The following is a 13,111-nucleotide window of genomic DNA, read 5'->3' as shown; positions in this document are numbered from 1 at the left end:
TCTCAAAAGTTTGTGACCACGCTGCACAGATGGAGGGTTTTTTTAGATTTCGTTCTTCTTCTTTTTTTTAAGTTTATTTATTTTGAGAGAGAGAGAGAGAGAGCGAGCTCATGAGCAGGGGAGGGGCAGGGAGAAGGGAGGGGAGAGACAATCCCAAGCAGGTTCCGCTTAGCATGGAGCCTGACTCTGGGCTCAATCCCACAACCACAAGATCACGGCCCGAGCTGACATCAAGAGTTGGACACTTGGGGCGCCTGGGTGGCTCAGTCGGTTAAGCAGCCGACTTCAGCTCAGGTCATGATCTCGCGGTCCGTGAGTTCAAGCCCCGCGTCGGGCTCTGTGCTGACAGCTCAGAGCCTGGAGCCTGTTTCAGATTCTGTGTCTCCCTGTCTCTGACCCTCCCCCATTCATGCTCTGTCTCTCTCTGTCTCAAAAATAAATAAACGTTAATATATATATATATAAACTCTCTAAAAAAAAAAAAGTTGGACGCTTAGCCAGCTGAGCCACCCAGGCGCCCCAGCTTTCGTGTCTCTGTTTCGATGAACACACTCTTGGCCATTGACAGTGTTGAGGACAAGCAGAACTGGCCTGTCCTTTTCACGGTTGAGGCAAGCAGTCAAGTGCACTTCGTGCTTAACGCTGGGGGAGCTCAGCTGTGCGTGCACAAGAGTGCTGGACACTCAGGAGCTGTTGGACGAGTGATAGCAATTGGTACTGATTGAGCACCTACTGCATACCAGGTACAGTTCTGAGTGCGCCATAGTAACAACCCCACAAGGTGGATGTTAGGGCTACCACCAGCCATGTGCAGTTGGCGAGTTCCTCAACACCACCCGCCCCCCACCCCCACCCCGCCGTGCCTCAGCTTCCCCATCTGTAAAGTGAGATAGAATGAAGTCAGACGCCTGGGGCTGCCATGAGGACCAGATGAGCTGCTACATCGTGCAGAGCCCTTGCTTGGCAAAGTGCCTGACAGCCAGGCAGCAGGCGCTCAGTGTCCGCAAGTATTATCTCCGTTTGCAACTTGAGGAAACTGAGGCACAGAAGCCAAGGAAGGCACACGGCAAGTGCAGAGCTGCTTGAGGGGGAACGTTGGAGGGTGATGGAAGTGTTCCACATCCTGCCCTGGGTACACGGTGTACCCACGTGTAAAAAGATTTGCACACTTCACTGCCCGTGAGTTAGACAGCCACTGCCCCTAAGCAACCTGATTCGCAGCCTGTTTCAACCATTAGAGGGTATCTGACACCACCAGGCGGCTTGGTTGAGAGCACAGTCTCTGGGGCCAGCGTCCTGTGCTCAAGTCCTGTCACCCCCTTACTAATCGCTTGTTTTCCCACCTGCAACATGGGGGTGTGAGTGAGCGAGTTACAGCAAACTGCTTCCGTGGTACCTGGCGCGAGGTGGAGGGCTATCTGCGGGGCGGGGGGCGGGGGGGGGGGGTCCTGATGCCCTCCGTGGGCTGTGCGCACGCGGTCCTGCCGGGCCTCGGAAAGCCCCTCTCCACCCACACCCCCACCTCCCGCCCCCAGGGCCTGCGACGGGAGATCCAGGCGCACGGGCCGCGGCTGGAGGAGGTGCTGGAGCGCGCGGGCACGCTGGCCTCGCTGCGTAGCCCGGAGGCGGAGGCCGTGCGCCGAGGTCAGGAGCAGCTGCAGGGCGCCTGGGCCGGCCTGCGGGAGGCGGCGGAGCGGCGGCAGCAGGTGCTGGACGCCGCCTTCCAGGTGGAGCAGTACTACTTCGACGTGGCGGAGGTGGAGGCGTGGCTGGGCGAGCAGGAGCTGCTCATGATGAGTGAGGACAAGGGCAAGGTGCGCCCGGGCTGGGGGGTGCGGGGGACCTGGGGGCTCTGGAGCCCGGGGCCGGCCGCTGCCGCCTCATCGCGGGCGCCGTGTGCCCCCAGGACGAACAGAGCACCCTGCAGCTGCTCAAGAAGCACCTGCAGCTGGAGCAGGGCGTGGAGAACTACGAGGAAAGCATCGCGCAGCTGTCGCGCCAGTGCCGGGCGCTATTGGAGATGGGGCACCCGGACAGGTGGGCGGACGGGGGCGGGGGGGGGGGGGGAATTGGGGTCAGGCGGGGGCGGAGCCAGTTCTTAAGGAATGGTCCAGCAGGATCTGAAGCTTCGCTGGTGGAAATTGGGACACGGTCCCAAATTGGACATTGGGGTGGGAGGGGCCCTCACTGCCCCGAGCTGGAGCCCTCGGATTTCAGCACGTGGTTGGGGCCCCGGATGGAGGGGCAGTGCCCAGGGATGGTTGAGAGGGTGGGGCCAGGGGTACTGGAATTTGAGTGTAGGGATGCGAGGTGATGCCTCAGACTGAGGAGAGAAGGAAGAGCTCAAGACAGGGAAGGGCCTTCTTTCCACCCAGTGTCTGGGAAGTGTCCAGAAGGACAGAAAACCCTGGAGTGCTGTGATTGGGTGTAGCCTGAGACCTCCTGGGTGGCCAGGTGTATGGCCTCCCTAAGGTCAGGAGTAGGGGCCATCTCTGGGAGGCCTGGACGAGGGTTGGGACCTGAGAGGGGGCCCAGGGTTAGACCTCTGTCCTCCTGAGCCAGGAGACGGACTGGAGGTGAGGTGCCTTGGCTGGGGACCCAAGTAGGGAGTCGGGAGCCCCGCCCAGGTCACTGGAGGGGCAGGGGGTGGGACCACAGAGAAGATGGGGGGGAGGGGGGAGGGGCAGTGAGCTTGTCAAGCTTAGGGAAGCGGTTTCCCCTGAGCGCTGAGATAGATGCAAGTATTGGGTTCACTGAATCCGAGTCTTGCAGAAAACAGAAGCCCCCGCGAAGGAGTCCGAGCAGGTGCTACTGTGGCCGAAGGTTCAGAGGAAACACAGCCCTGCCCGGAGGGGGGGGGGGGGCGGCAGGGGGTCACAGCTCTGTCCTGAAGTCTCGGGGGGCTCCATCCCCGCCCCTCCGTGTCCCCCGTCAGCGAGCAGATCAGCCGTCGGCAGTCTCAGGTGGACCGCCTGTACGTGGCGCTCAAGGAGCTGGGCGAAGAGCGCAGGGTGAGCCTAGAGCAGCAGTACTGGCTGTACCAGCTCAGCCGCCAGGTGGACGAGCTCGAGCACTGGATCGCCGAGAAGGAGGTGGTGGCCGGCTCCCCTGAGCTTGGCCAGGACTTTGAGCACGTCACGGTGAGCACCACCAGTCATGACACTGATACCCGCGGCTACCGCGTATGCTCCTGAGGTTCTCTGGGCCTCAGCTTCCCCAGCCCGAATCCGAGGATGATCATAGCACCCACCTCTTGGCTCCTTTGTGGGCCCCAAGAATTTACCAGAATGGAAGGCGCTTAGGACAATACCCAGCACACACGGTGCCCAAGATGGTGTCGGTTACTGTCATCGGATTATTTTTCTTGCTGCTGTTATTGCTACAGAGCAAGTGCTCTGTGGGCTGGAGGGGGGCTCGTGTGTACAGGGCCTTGGCCCATGCTGTGTTCCTGGTGGCAGGTGCTGCAGGAGAAATTCTCCGAGTTCGCCAGTGAGACGGGCACGGCAGGGCGGGAGCGGCTGGCGGCCGTGAACCAGATGGTGGACGAGCTGATTGAGTGCGGCCACACGGCGGCGGCCACCATGGCTGAGTGGAAGGACGGGCTGAACGAGGCCTGGGCCGAGCTGCTGGAGCTTATGGGCACAAGGGCTCAGCTGCTGGCCGCCTCTCGGGAGCTGCATAAGTTCTTCAGCGATGCCCGAGAGCTTCAGGGTCAGATCGAGGAGAAGCGGAGGCGACTGCCCCGTCTGACCGCCCCCCCTGAGCCGAGACCCAGCGCCAGCTCCATGCAGCGGACCCTGCGGGCCTTTGAGCATGACCTGCAGCTCCTCGTGTCCCAGGTGGGGCGCCGGTGGCCAAGAGGGGAGGTGGGAGGGCCCGGACAGCGTGGCCAAGGCATGTTGGGCCGCAGAGCAGGCGAAAGTCAGGCTGTAGGACAGATCGACGTTAGACAGTAGAACAGATGAAAACAGACCACAGAACAGGGAGAAGCCAGATGATGGGGCAGGCAGAAAACCGCCTGATTGCTTGGTGCGTAGAACTCAGGCAGTGTGGGGGGAAAGGTGGTACAGAATGTCTGATAGATTTCAGACAGTTTCTCCAATGGCAGGGGTTCTCCTAGAAACTGTGAAGGGAATCTTTTCCAAATCCACATGGAGAGCCTAAAGGAAATTTCAGAGGGTTAAGAGAAATTTGGCTCTGGGGCAGAGAGAAATTTGATAGGTCTCGGATGGTATCCTATGATTTTCCTGCAAGAACTTTGATGGGAGTGGGTTTCATGGAAATGACAGTGGAGCTGTTAGACTGTCAGACTGTTAGAAATCAAGCAGAGAGACTGATAGTGATTTGGCAGTGGATCTGATAGAAATATGGTGGTCACTCCAAAAGAAGTCAGGCGGCTGAACCAATAGGGAGTGAGTGGCCGGTCTGGTAGAACTCACATGGCAGAGCCGATAGAAATTGAGTAGGAGACCTAATAGTAACTGAATAAGCATTCTGAAGGAACTTGGGCGGTAGGTAGTGAGTCTGAAAAAAAACAAAAAAATGAGTGAAGAAAAAAATGGACAGTATGTCTACTCAACATCAGGGTGGAAAGAGGTTTCCTGAAGGAAATCAAATCGGTCTGTACTGAGGTAGAGGCAGACCCAGTGGAAGTAGGGCTCTCAGACCAAAAGAAATCAGGCAGCGGACTGAAAGAAACCTGGTCATAGGTCCAAAAGCAGTCAGAACGCAGGTGAGTCAATGACAAACAGGCAGCAGACGTGAGTGAAACATGGTGTGGGTCTAAAAAGCAATCAGAAAGTGGGCAACCCAAACAGAAATCAGGCAGCGGATAAGGGGGAGAGCCAGTTGTGGGATCACAAGGGTGGCGGCTCATTACACCTGGCCAGCCGAGGCGGGGCGGGGCCCGGATCCGGGGGGCGGGGCCTGGCTCCCGAGGAGGGCCGGCGCTGGACCTGGCATGCCCCGCAGGTACGGCAGCTGCAGGAGGGGGCAGCCCAGCTGCGGACGGTGTACGCGGGTGAGCACGCAGAGGCCATCGCCAGCCGGGAGCAGGAGGTGCTGCAGGGCTGGAAGGAGCTGCTGGCAGCCTGTGAAGACGCCCGCCTGCACGTCAGCTCCACGGCCGACGCGCTGCGATTCCACAGCCAGGCCCGTGACCTGCTCTCCTGGATGGACGGCATCGCCGGCCAGATTGGGGCAGCTGACAAGCCCAGGTGCCCCTCATCCCACCTCGGGCTCCCTACCTGCCTCTGGGCACCACCCCCCTCCCTGCCGCAGCCCATCGGCAGTCCCCTTCCCTGAAGAAATCTCAATACCCAACTGCCAGGCACTGGACGAAATGCTTCATGTGTGCTATGACCCCTTGTCAGGCCTGGCCTTGGCAGCTCAGGGCATCCTCTTTCCTTCTGGCCTTCCCAGTTGCCCACTGCTGCCCTCCCTGTGTCACGTCACGGAGTGGGCTGCAGCCAGGATAGGGAAAGCAAGGTGTGGGACTGCATTTGTGGCTTAACCTAGTGGGTGGAGGGCACTGATTTATTGCTGACCTGATGCTTCAAAGTGAGCGGCCAACAGAAACCCATCCTGCGGTGATGGGGACCCAAGGGCTTTCCATCACTTGGCCCCAGAAGTTGCAGTCGCTGAAGAGGAGAGAAAGATCGCATGGGAGGTTTCAGGGACTAAACCTGCACTCCCATCTGTCAGCCCAGGAGCCCCAACCTGTCTGCGGGGGAGGCTGGGAAATGTAGTTCAGCAGCGTGTCCAGGAAGACAGGGATTTGGAGAGTGGTGACTCTGACTGTGAGGCCTTGCCTACGTTCATTTACTCAGCAAATATTTCTTGAATGCCTACTGTGCGTGGATGGTTAGCAAGACCAAGCTGCTTCCCTGATGCTGCTTACATTCTGAGCATAGAGGCAGGCCACAAATAAATTAAAAAGCACCTAATATTATTTCAGGTAGTAATAAGCGCTCGGAAGACAAAGCAAGGTAAGGGGATGAGGTGCTAGCTGGCAAGGCCTCTCTGAGGATGTGATGTTTGAATGGAGGCCTAAAGGAAGTGATGGTGAGTTGCGTAAAGTTTGGGGGAAGTGATGGTGAGTTGGGTAAAGTTTTGGGGAAGTGATGGTGAGTTGGGTAAAGTTTTTTTTTTTGGGGGGGGGGAAGAGTTTTCCAGGTGGAAGGATCAGCAAGTGCAAAGACCCCGAGGTAGGTTGTATTTTGAGGAGGAGCTAGATGATCATTACGGTTGGATGGAGTGAGTGGGGGTGGGGGAGAGTAGAGAGTGGTAGGAAATGAGCTGGGAGGGGCAATAGGGCATGGTGAGGAGTTTGCCTTTTTCCCTGAGTTGGGAGCCGTGGGAGACTTCACTGCAGGGGAGTGATGTGATATGAGGTGCATTTGAGAAAGATTACTCCAGATGCCTGTGGGAAAAGGAGTGCAGAGAACAGGGGTAGAAACAGGTGCACCAGCCAGGAGGCTGCTGCTATAATCCAGGTGAGAGATGATGGGGGCTTGGTTCAGTGTGATGATTGTAGAGATGGGGAGAAGTTATTCATTTTAGGAATTAAAAAAAAATGTTTATTAGGAAAAATTTCAAATGTACACAGAAGTCATGATAACAGTACAGTGAACCCCCACGCAGAGAATGAACACCCATCAACATTTGGCCCACCTTGTTTCATCTGTGTGCTCCCCAACTCCCCCTCCACCCCTTGCTGAGTTCTTTTAATACAAAATCTCAGAGGTGTCACAGCATTTCACAGTGTGTGTTTTAAAGTTATAGATGTCCGGTCTGACTGATGAATTAGCTTCAGGGGCTGAGAGAAAAAGAGGAGTCCATGGATGAATGGGTGAATTTACTGAGATGGAGAACTTCAGAGGAGGGCACTTTTGGGAAATAGATCATTCCAGACGTACTAAGTCTTAGGCAGGAATCATTATAATTCAGGATCTTCAGAAGCAAGTTTGGCTGTATTAAGTCTTACAAAGCTATGCTTGCTGACTGGGGGAACCTTCAGAAGTTTGGGATTTGTTTCGGCATAGGATAGCTGAGAACAGCACTGTCCAGTAGATACATAATGCAAGCCACAGATGTGAGCCACATATATAATTTAAGCTTTTCTTGTAAACACATCAGAAAAGTACAGGGGTGTCTGGCTGTCTCAGGCAGTAGAGCACACAACCCTTGATCTCAAGGTTGTAAGTCTGAGCCCCAGGTTGGGTGTGGAGATTACTTTAAAAAAATTTTTTTTAACTCAATAAAAAAGTACAAAGAGGCAAGTGAAAATTAATTTCAGTGATTCATTTTACTAACCCAAATATATATCATTTCAACATGTAGTCAGTATTAAAATTATTGAGGAGCACCTGGCTGGCTCAGTCGGTAGAGCATGCGACTCTTGATCTCAGGATCATGAGTTCGAGCCCCATGTTGGGGGGTAGAGCTTATTTTAAAAAAATTAAGAATATATCTTAATGTTTATTTATATTTGAGAGAGAGAGAGAGTGTGAGCAGGGGAGGGGCAGAGAGAGGGAGATACAGAATCCGAAGCAGGCTCCAGGCTCTGAGCTGTCAGCACAGAGCCCAATGTAGGACTTGAACTCACAAATTGTGAGATCATGATCTGAGCCAAAGTCAGGCGCTTAACCGAAATTGAGTTGCCCAGGCGCCCCCAAAATATTTTTTTTTAATAAATAAAATCATTGGGCTATTTTACAGTCTTCAGAATAGGATGTGTACTTTATACTTCAACACATCTCAATTCAGACCAGCCACATTTCAAGGGCTCACTTGCTACCCAGGTCTAGCGGCTGCCTGCCGTTTGGATAGCCCAGACTTGGAAAGTTCAGATCATTGGCCAGTGGAGCCTTCAGAAGCTTAGCTTTAAAAAGTTAGAACAATTAGATCTTGACGCCTGAGGTTAGAATCACCAGAATGTGCCATTTGAGCACCTTGGAAAAAGTTGGAGTCACTGAGTCAGTGAAGAGCTTGGCCCCTCAGCACCTGGCCTGACAAGGTGGGTGTCCTGAGATGCTACCAAACAGCTGGCTCAGGGATCTGGGTTCATCCGGGACTGGCATCTGCCATGGGGGCCTGGAGAGGCTATCTGAGGCTCAGATTCCCGCCCCCGACCACTGTAGGGACGTGTCGTCAGTGGAGGTGCTCATGAACTACCACCAGGGCCTGAAGACTGAGCTGGAGGCACGGGTGCCTGAGCTGACAGCCTGCCAGGAGCTGGGGCGCTCTCTGCTGCTCAACAAGAGTGCCATGGCTGACGAGGTGGGAAGGGGCGCGGGGGTGCCCCTCTGCCATCTGTGCCCGTTGGGGCAGGAACCTCCCTTGACGCCTCTCCTACCCACCCACCACTCCCAGATCCAGGCACAGCTGGACAAGTTGGGAACCAGGAAGGAGGAGGTGTCAGAGAAGTGGGACCGCCATTGGGAATGGCTGCAGCAGAGTGAGTGGGGGCCCAGATGCATGGGGTTCAAGGGCACAGGGATTTGCATGTTTGGAAAGGCCCAGAGGGTGACCCAGCATGCTTTGTACACCACTCATGGGTGCCCAGCAGCAAACATGATGGCCTGGAGGGCGGCGGTGGACAAGAGGACTGTCTTGCCATTGAATCTCTGGTGGTGGACACGTAGGGGAGAAGCTGGTGCCCTCAGAAATACCCCCAGCCCCTCTCATTCCTGCAGAGCCCAGAGTGGTCAGGGCTGGGATACAGGAAGCGGGAAGATGTGGAGGGGGCGGGGTGGAGGGCCAGAGAAAACAGCCAGTGCCCTGTGAAGGGCCCACAGGTGCACCCTTCACCCTCACCCCCAATGTCTCCCCTCAGTGCTGGAAGTGCACCAATTTGCCCAGGAGGCAGTGGTGGCCGATGCCTGGCTGACAGCCCAAGAGCCGCTCCTGCAGAGCCGGGAGCTGGGCAGCAGCGTGGATGAGGTGGAACAGCTTATCCGGCGACACGAGGCCTTCCGCAAAGCGGCTGCAGCCTGGGAAGAAAGGTTCAGCTCTCTGCGGCGCCTGACCACGGTCAGCACCCGAGATCCTGCCCACCCCCCCATCCCCATCCATCTATATGAGACAGACATACCGGGACTGGAACTTGGTACTCAGTGCTGAGTTGAGTGAGGGCTGAGGCAGACCCTCACTGGGCTCCCAGTCCAGTGGGGGAGAGGAAGGGGACAGACCTGTCACCAGACAGTGACAGCCCAGGGCTGGGATGGGGGAAACACAAGGTGCTGTGGGAGCCCGGAGCACTTGTCCTGGCGTAGGGGGAGGCCTATCTGAGTGAGACTTGAAGAATGAGGAAAGACCCTTGTTTCAATGCCCTAGATGTTTGCCAAGGAAGAAAGGAATTAAGTTCCTGGCAGGGAGAAAACATGGACGCAGGCCTGCACAACCTTGCCTTGTCAGTAATAGAAACTATTAAACTGCATGGTGTGGGAGGCAACCCAGAGGCGTCTTCCCAGACCGCCCCCCTCCCCACGCCCCTTTACCTGACCCTGGCCCCTCCCTTCCCAGATAGAGAAACTCAAGGCGGAACAGAGCAAGCAGCCCCCGACGCCCCTTCTGGGGCGCAAGTTCTTTGGAGACCCCACGGAACTGGCGGCCAAGGCAGCGCCCCTACTGAGGCCAGGGGGCTACGAGAGGGGCTTGGAGCCCCTGGCTCGTCGGGCCTCGGACACACTGTCCGCAGAGGTGCGGACCCGGGTGGGGTACGTGCGCCAGGAGCTCAAGCCCGAGCGCCTCCAGCCGCGCATCGACCGGCTGCCGGAGATCCCCGGGAGGGTGGAGACTCCAGCCCCGCCGGCCGCACCCGAGGATGCGGCGGAGACCCCCGGGCCCCTCGCGGCGGCGGAGCAGGTCCGGCCGCGCCCAGAGCGCCAGGAGTCAGCTGATCGCGCCGAGGAGCTGCCCAGGAGGCGGCGACCGGAGCGTCAGGAATCGGCCGATCAACCCGAGGAGGCTGCGCGGAGGCGACGGCCAGAGCGGCAGGAATCCGCGGACCACGAGGCGGCACACAGCCTCACCCTGGGCCGCTATGAGCAGATGGAGCGGCGGCGCGAGCGGCGCGAGCGGCGGTTGGAGAGACAGGAGTCCAGCGAACAGGAGATGCCTACCAGAGGAGAGCTGGCCAAGGGGTGAGGCCCTCAGGTGCCCAGGGAATGAGGGAGCGGGGACACGGAGAGCTCCTGGAGCCACGCGGGCCCGTGGGGGGGGGGGGCTGCTGGGGCTCAGAACTGCTTACTGCCCTGGTACCCATTTTGCAGAGGTGCAAACAGGCTGAAGCAGATGAGGAGAGGTGCCCATGGTCCCACAGTGGCAGTTCTGTTGGAGGAAAGGACTTAGCTACTGAGTTCTGGCCCCTGCCTAGGTGGTCCAGGCAGGGATTTTGTCCTCCCTGCACCTCAGTTTCTCTACTGGGCTAATGGTGAAACCATCTTCTAACACTTCATCACAGGCTTTCTCCACCATTTAAACTGGGGGCTACTGTCATCTCCATTTTATGGATGGGGCAACTGAGGCTCAGAGAGGGCAAGTCGATCAGTTTGGATGAAGCAGGACTGGAACACAGGCCTTTCAGAGTCCAGTGTTAACCAGAGCATGATGGGCAGATTGATCTTATCAGCTGTATCACCACTAAGAGACCATTGGTCAAATATGTTTTGGAGACAATGACTTCTTGACTCCTTTTTAATTTTGCATATCATGAACGTTTGCTGAGTCCCCATTCTGTATGTGGTATGTGCTAGAGCAGTGGCCACACCAGCCTCAGCCCTGTTTGGGTGGAGATCCCAGTCCAGCGGGGGAAACAATGGATAGTGATGACCCAAAATGACCAAAGAAGTCCGAGGGGCTTGGGATCTCAGGGGGTGGGTGGGGAAAAAAGGCAGCATAATGTACAAAGGCTTGAAGGCACAAGTTTGGATTTTTCTCTGGCTAAAACTCAAAGGAGAGGTTCTGTCCTCCAGCAGACATATTCCAAGTACCTATGGTGTACGAGGCAAGCATCTGAGAAAGGTAGCTGAAGAAGTGAACAGGGGCCTGGCATCTCAGGCTAAGAGGTGGAGGCTCCTCCAGCCAAAACCAAGCTGGTCCCTGGGAGAGGGTGTCCCCAGTTCCATTGGGTCTTTCGGCTTCCCCCTCCCAGGAAGGCCACCCTGGCTGACATTGTGGAGCAGCTGCAGGAGAAAGAAGCAGGCCCAGGGCTCCCTGTTGGGGTAAGTTGAGCCTCAGGATGGGTGGGGGTATGGGGAACCCTCTCCTCCCAGCAGGAGTCAGAAACACCAATGCCTAGCCCTGCTTCCCGCCTCTTCCTCCCCATCTGAACCCTGCAGAGATTCTCAGGGGGTGATGGAAAGGGCCCCCAGATGCCTCCCACAAACTGAAAATCTCTCCTTAAGAAAGATAAGGCCACCAACCTAAGGAGACTCCTACTCCCCTCTACACACAGACTCCACACTCTTCCCACATCTGTCCTAGACTTTCTCTAACCCGGTGGGGGGTTCACATATCCTCACAGACAGCCACACACACACAGAAGTCCCAGATTCCCCCTACAGACAGCCGGGACATCAACGTGCCTGCACACCCACCTCCAAAGAGCTAGCGCTTTCCTCCCTAAGATCGAGAGCGATTACAAACCCAGGAGTCCTGACAGTCTCACTCCCGACACCGATGGGGCCCCTAAAAGTTGGGTCTCCAGCCCTGAGGCCCTCCCATACTCGCCTCCAAGACAGATGGGATCCCCCAGACTCGTGAGTCCCCCAGGCAGATGGCTCCAACACCCCCCCTATGGACAGCACCCCTCTTCCCCCTCCCTCCACACAGCCGTCGCTGCCTCAGCCTCGTGAGCTTCCCCCAGGCCGCCTGCCCAACGGGCTTGAGCCGCCCGAGCGGACACCTCGGCCGGACCGGCCGCGGGCACGGGACCGGCCCAAGCCGCGACGGCGGCCGCGGCCCAGAGAGGGTGGTGAGGGCGGGGGAAGCCGGCGCTCGCGCTCCGCCCCGGCCCAGGGCGGCTCCGCCCCCGCGCCTCCGCCACCGCCCACTCACACAGTGCAGCACGAGGGCTTCCTGCTGCGCAAGCGCGAGCTCGACGCTAACCGCAAGTCGTCCAACCGGTGAGCGTGTGGGCGGGGTTTTGGAAGGCGGGTCCCAAGCTCAGAGTGTCCAATAAATGAATAGATGGGCCTGGGGGTGGTACTAAACTTCCTGGAGTCCTACGGGTGGCGGGGGTAGGCGGGGCCTGAAGAGGGGCGGGGCTCCAAGGACTCGAATCTTTGAATTGGAGGAACGGGACTTAGGGTTTAGTTCGGTGGCCAAGGGGGTGGAGCTTAGGTGGGGAGCTGGACCGTAAAGGAAGAAAATATTCCAAATGTAAATAAATTGCCACCCAAACTCATAGCAACCAACTCAGGAGCTAACTATAGAGCTAATGGCAAATTGGATTTGGGGTCTAGCCTACAGGGTTCCAATGGTTTGTAAGGTGAAGCTTGGAGAGGTCATCCAACCTCTCAATGAATGGGGTGGGTCCATCCTCGAAGTTTCAAATTGTTGCCGGGGTGGCTGGAGAGGTCTGAAAAGGGACAGAGCCCAAGCTCTGAGGTCTGAGGTAGGGGGCACATGCAGATGTCTAAATAGCGACTTACTCTTGGAGTTCAGCTCATGTTTGTCCAACCCTTTTTTTGTCCAACTGTGAGGCAGAATCTGGGGAGAGGTGGCCAGTGAGCAGAGTGAGGCCTAGACCCAAGATGTGAAAAGAGCAAAACAGGTTGAGGTTTTGCCTTGAGGCAGTCTTTTTTCCCCCGGTAGTGAGGCCAAGGTGGGAATAAAGGGGCACCTTCTGTGTATTTCACTCAAGAGACTTCCTTCTCCTTTGAGGCTTTGGCCGAATAGGAGATAGGCATTTCTCATACAAGACACAAGACGCAGAGATCTCCTTTCAGGGGATTCCATGGTGGGTGAAGGAGTAGGCAAGGAACACGCCCAAGCAAAGGCTTATGGAGAAGACAGCTTAAGTCTTGCCTTCAGGAAATTCAGTATGGGAGGGGAAATGGAAGGGCAGGCCCAGCAGGGGTCAGCATAAGGCTTGGAACTGAGAGTC

At 56.8% G+C, this 13,111-nt stretch overlaps 1 protein-coding gene across 3 annotated transcripts in view; it reads left to right on the top strand.

Moving 5' to 3' along the window:
• Positions 1–13,111, top strand: part of SPTBN4 (spectrin beta, non-erythrocytic 4) — a 77,342-nt gene that overhangs the window by 61,445 nt on the left and 2,786 nt on the right. For 2 of the 3 annotated variants that reach the window (XM_019432042.2, XM_053905930.1), the window contains 11 exons: positions 1,536–1,814; positions 1,907–2,037; positions 2,936–3,140; positions 3,459–3,839; positions 4,972–5,216; positions 8,142–8,280; positions 8,374–8,458; positions 8,837–9,033; positions 9,526–10,145; positions 11,156–11,225; positions 11,836–12,128. In XM_019432042.2, coding sequence (XP_019287587.2) covers positions 1,536–1,814; positions 1,907–2,037; positions 2,936–3,140; positions 3,459–3,839; positions 4,972–5,216; positions 8,142–8,280; positions 8,374–8,458; positions 8,837–9,033; positions 9,526–10,145; positions 11,156–11,225; positions 11,836–12,128 — 2,645 coding nt within the window. The remainder of the gene's footprint in view (positions 1–1,535; positions 1,815–1,906; positions 2,038–2,935; positions 3,141–3,458; positions 3,840–4,971; positions 5,217–8,141; positions 8,281–8,373; positions 8,459–8,836; positions 9,034–9,525; positions 10,146–11,155; positions 11,226–11,835; positions 12,129–13,111) is intronic. The other variant, XR_008423342.1, reaches the window with a different exon arrangement.

Source organism: Panthera pardus, unplaced genomic scaffold (assembly GCF_024362965.1).
Source record: "Panthera pardus isolate Hobbes unplaced genomic scaffold, ASM2436296v1 HiC_scaffold_18, whole genome shotgun sequence".
NCBI classification, from domain to species: domain Eukaryota; kingdom Metazoa; phylum Chordata; class Mammalia; order Carnivora; family Felidae; genus Panthera; species Panthera pardus.
The sequence above is the reverse complement of the archived record's forward strand: the minus strand, read 5'-3'. Positions and strand labels throughout refer to the sequence as shown.